Source organism: Penaeus vannamei, chromosome 2 (assembly GCF_042767895.1).
Source record: "Penaeus vannamei isolate JL-2024 chromosome 2, ASM4276789v1, whole genome shotgun sequence".
NCBI lineage: Eukaryota > Metazoa > Arthropoda > Malacostraca > Decapoda > Penaeidae > Penaeus > Penaeus vannamei.
The window spans coordinates 9,256,181-9,261,180 of record NC_091550.1 but is presented as its reverse complement, the minus strand read 5'-3'; the positions used below and the strand labels follow the sequence as shown (position 1 = coordinate 9,261,180).

The window sequence follows — 5,000 nt, the reverse complement described above, 5'->3', positions numbered from 1 at the left end:
CTCTCTCTCTCTCTCTCTCTCTCTCTCTCTCTCTCTCTCTCTCTCTCTCTCTCTCTCTCTCCCTCCCTCCCTTCCTCACACTCACTCATCTACCCACACACACACACACATACACAAACGCTCTCTATGTCTGTCTGTCTGAATCTTGCTTTCCTTCTCTCTCTCTCTCTTTCTCATTCTCTTTCTCTGTCTCTGTCTGTATCTCTCTCTCTGTCTTTCTCTGCCTCTGCCTCTGTCTGTCTGTCTGTGTCTCTCTCTCTCTCTCTCTCTCTCTCTCTCTCTCTCTCTCTCTCTCTCTCTCTCTCTCTCTCTCACACACACACACACACACACACACACACACACACACACACACACACACACACACACACACACACACACACGCACACAAACACTCTATCTGTCTGTCTGACGCTTTTTCTCTTGCTTTCGTTCTCTCTCTCTCTTTCTCTGTCTCTCTCTCTCTCTCTCTCTCTGCCTGTCTTCCGTCTGATCTTTCTACATTTTTACTATAGCTTATCTATCTATCCATACATCTATCACCCCTAGCACCGTCGCAGTTTCTCTCCCCTCTTTTCATCTTTACGTCCCCCTCCTCAAATCAATCTTTCTTTCCCTGCCTCCGCCTCTCTTTCTTTATCTCTCTCTCCCTTCATCCTTCCATCTCCCCTTGGCGGTGGTATCTGACTGACGTTTCACAGTTTAACTTCGCCGTTAAAAGCATTTGTATCTGTCTCACTGTTTGCCCAACCGAGCCAGCTGTCGGGGTTTAAAGGCCGAGGGACGATGCGCACCTGTGTCCAGCCGCTGTCGGTGGACGGAGGAAGAACCGAGAAAGAGTTAAAGAAGTAATGGAGGGAAATAAAGAGAGAGAATGTATATGGGGGAAGGAGGAAGGCGAATAATAAGCGGAAGAAGGGTCCAGCCGTTGTCGGTGGACGGAGGAAGAACCGAGAAAGAGTTAAAGAAGTAATGGAGGGAAATAAAGAGAGAGAGAGATGTATATGGGGGGAGGAGGAGGGCGAATAATAAGCGGGAGAAGGGTCCAGCCGCTGTCGGTGGACGGAGGAAGAACCGCGAAATAGCTAAAGAAGTAATGGAGGGAAATAAAGAGAGAGAGAGATGTATATGGGGGAAGGAAGAAGGCGAATAATAAGCGGAAGAAGGGTCCAGCCGTTGTCGGTGGACGGAGGAAGAACCGAGAAAGAGCTAAAGAAGGAATGGAGGGAAATAAAGAGAGAGAGAGATGTATATGGGGGAAGGAGGAGGGCGAATAATAAGCGGAAGAAGGGTCCAGCTGTTATCGGTGGACGGAGGAACACGCGAGAAAGTTAAAAAAGGAATGGAGGGAAATAAAGAGAGAGAGATGTATATGGGGGAAGGAAGAAGGTGAATAATAAGCGGGAGAAGGGTCTAGCTATTATCGATGGACGGGGGAACACGCGAGAAAGAGCTAAAGAAGGAATGGAGGGAAATGAAGAGAGAGAGAGATGTATATGGGGGAAGGAAGAAGGCGAATAATAAGCGGGAGAAGGGTCTAGCTGTTTTCGGTGGACGGAGGAAGAACCGAGAAAGAACTAAAGAAGTAATGGAGGGAAATAGAGAGAGAGAGAGATGTATATGGGGGAAGGAGGAGGGCGAATAATAAGCGGGAGAAGGGTCCAGCGTTGTCGGTGGACGGAGGAAGAACCGAGAAAGAGCTAAAGAAATAATGGAGGGAAATAAAGAGAGAGAGAGATGTATATGGTGGAAGGAGGAAGGCGAATAACAAGCGGGAGAAGGGTCCAGCTGTTATCGGTGGACGGAGGAAGAACCGAGAAAGAGTTAAAGAAGTAATGAAGGGAAATAAAGAGAGAGAGATGTATATAGGGGAAGGAGGAGGGCGAATAATAAGCGGAAGAAGGGTCCAGCCGTTGTCGGTGGACGGAGGAACACGCGAGAAAGAGCTAAAGAAGGAATGGAGGGAAATAAAGAGAGAGAGATGTATATGGTATATGGGGGAAGGAAGAAGGCGAATAATAAGCAGAAAGAGGGTCCAACCTTTGTCGGTGGACGGAGGATGAGCCGAGAAAGAGCTAAAGAAGTAATGGAGGGAAATAAAGAGAGAGAGAGATGTATATGGGAAAGGAAGAAGGCGAATAATAAGCGGACGAAGGGTCCAGCCGTTGTCGGTGGACGGAGGAACACGCGAAAAAGAGCTAAAGAAGGAATGGAGGGAAATAAAGAGAGATAGAGATGTATATAGGGGAAGGAGGAAGGCGAATGATAAGCGGAAGAAGGGAGAGGGATGGACGTGATGATTTTCAGGGATATTTGTGCTTTGTAACTTTGCTGAGCGGGGGATTGGTGAGAAGATATTGTGTTCTGTTATCTCGCAGGAGTCAGAGATTTGTAAGCGAAGGTGATGCATGTTCGTCTGGATACGTACGTACATACATGCCTTTTTATTTATCTATCTACTTAGCTATATTCTTAAAAAAGAAAAAAAAAAAATAATAATATGTATCATCATTTATTAATATAATCGTTACTCGATATTTCTCTAATTGCACAAAATCAAGCAAGCAAAGGCAAAGGTTCAGAAGCAGACAAATAAACAGACATGAATTCTATACCCTCCCCCCCCCCTACACACGCGCTCACATGACCCTCCCTATCCCCCTCCCCCCCCTCCAACGCAACCACACATCCATGCACACACAAAGGAAATTCGTAGTGTGTTAAATCATATAGCCGGTTGGAGCTCATCGCCTGAATAGATCGAGTTCTGTGTATATATCTATTTTTTTTTAATCTATTTCACATCTGACGAATTAATTAACATGTCTATTTCTCTGGGGGCTTATCTATTTATTTCGTTTATTCTTTGAGGGTTCAATTCTCCTCAGCCTAGAATATTTACGTGTTCATTTCGTTTTTGACATTTATTTATATATCTGTGTCACTTCTGACTAATCTTTTTGTATGTCTTTGTATATTCTTAACTAATCCATTGGAACGTTTATCTCTCTTTTTTTTTTACTAATCCAGTTTCATGCCGTCCTCTTCTGACTAATCTATTTTCATGTCTGATCTTTTGCCGACTAATCTATTTCAATTTTTATTTCTCTTCTGCTTAAATTATCATCTCATTACTAATATTTTTCTAGAATTATGAACCCTCAAATTCTGTGTAATTTCCTCTTTCAGTTAAAGTTAATCTATTTCTTGATATCTTTTCCATCATACGAATCTATTTCGAAGATATATTTTTAAAAAGATATTTCTTATTTCTATTTTCGTTTAGGTTTGGTTATATATTTGCATTTTACGACCACTTATCTCCGTCTATTTCTATTTCCAGATTCGCCGTCTTTGAGGAGATGACCGAGCCGCGAGAAAACGTCATGAATAATTGAATAACAGAGAAGTAAACGAAGGCAGAATAAAGATAAATGAAGATAACCATGTAATTTTGATATCAGCATTGTTGACGTCATCGATGGAATAAAAGATAAGATAAGCAAGCAGAAGAAAATAATTAGATAAACTGATCGATAAATACACCAATAAAGAGAAAGAGGGAGTGGGAGAAAACAGACGCTAAAAATCGAAATAGAGAGAAGACAGAGACAAGCAGCGATGACACAGGGACCGCCCCCGCCCCCCCTGCGCCCCGACGATGCCACAGGGAAGGACTCGAACCCCGAACACTCATCGCCTTCGCCCTCGTCCTCGTCGTCGTCCTGCCGGAGCCGAAGTCGAAGCCGAAGCCCTGCCTCACTCGTCCGATTCCGTAGCTGGTAACGCGAAGGAGGACCTTGCCGTCGCCGCCCTCCCGCTCTACCCCTTCCCCCCCCTTCTTCCTCTTCTCTGACCCCCTCCCCCCCCTGCAACCCCGACGAGGAGGAGGGTCTTGGCAGGACAGCGACGATGACCCCAGGAGGACGAGGGGGGCAGAGGGGCGCCCTTTGCACCGCTGGCCTCGCCCTCCAGACCTCGCTCCTCGTCCTCGGGATTCTCTGGCAGCTCCACCGCGTGCAGGGTGAGTGTTGGTTGGTTCGTTTGTTTGTCTTGGTCGGGAGGTCTTCGGGGTATGAATATTTCTCTTTTATTTATCTTTTTGTTTGTTTGTTTGTCTTGGTCGGGAAGTCTTCGGGTTATGAATATTTCTCTTTTATTTATCAAGTCTTCGGGTTATGAATATTTCTCTTTTATTTACCATTATTATTATTGTTATTATTATTACTTTTTTTTGTCTTGATCGGTAAGTCTTCGGGTTATGAATATTTCTCTTTTATTTGTTTTTTTTGTTTGTTTGTTTTGGTCGGGAAGTCCTGGGTTTATGAATATTTCTCTCTTATTTTCTCTTGTCTATCTCTTTCTTCTTTCTAGTTTCTTTTCCTCTCTTCCATCTTTCATTTCTCTCGTTTTTTTCTATTATTATTCTCCTCCTCGACTTTTATCTATCCTTAAATTTCTCTCTCTCTCCCGCTCGCTCTTTCTCTCAATTAATCCCTCCTTCCCGTCTCTCGTTCTTTACCTTCTATATTTGTATATCTGCTTTTGATCATTATTTTCATGCTACTTTATCATTCTGTCGCAGTTCCCGGATGTTCACGCTACTCTGAACTCTCTCTTTTTCTCTCATTTTCTCTTTGAGTCGATCGGTCCAATTATACATTGAACATTTCAAGCTTGGTGTATATTCGTAAAGATTTTGGACTTTCGGACTTTTTGGAGATTCAAGCTGGAGAGATATTTGTAAAGGTTTTGCGATCGGTTATTTTTTCTTGCTCTTTCGCTCTTTCTCTCTCTCTCTCTCTCTCTCTCTTTGTTTCTCTCTCTCTCTCTCTCTCTCTCTCTCTCTCTCTCTTTTTGTTTCTCTCTGTTTCTCTTTCTCTCTCTCTCTCTCTCTCTCTGTTTCTCTCTCTCTCTCTCTCTCTCTCTCTCTCTCTCTCTCTCTCTCTCTCTCTCTCTCTCTCTCTCTCTCTCTCTCTCTCTCTCTCTCTCTCTCTCTC

At 43.9% G+C, this 5,000-nt stretch overlaps 1 protein-coding gene across 1 annotated transcript in view; it reads left to right on the top strand.

Moving 5' to 3' along the window:
* LOC138865286 (uncharacterized) overlaps positions 1-5,000 on the top strand; it is a 512,723-nt gene that overhangs the window by 108,238 nt on the left and 399,485 nt on the right. Inside the window, exon 2 of the mRNA XM_070135461.1 lies at positions 3,344-4,024. Coding sequence (XP_069991562.1) covers positions 3,913-4,024 — 112 coding nt within the window. The 5' untranslated portion in view covers positions 3,344-3,912. The remainder of the gene's footprint in view (positions 1-3,343; positions 4,025-5,000) is intronic.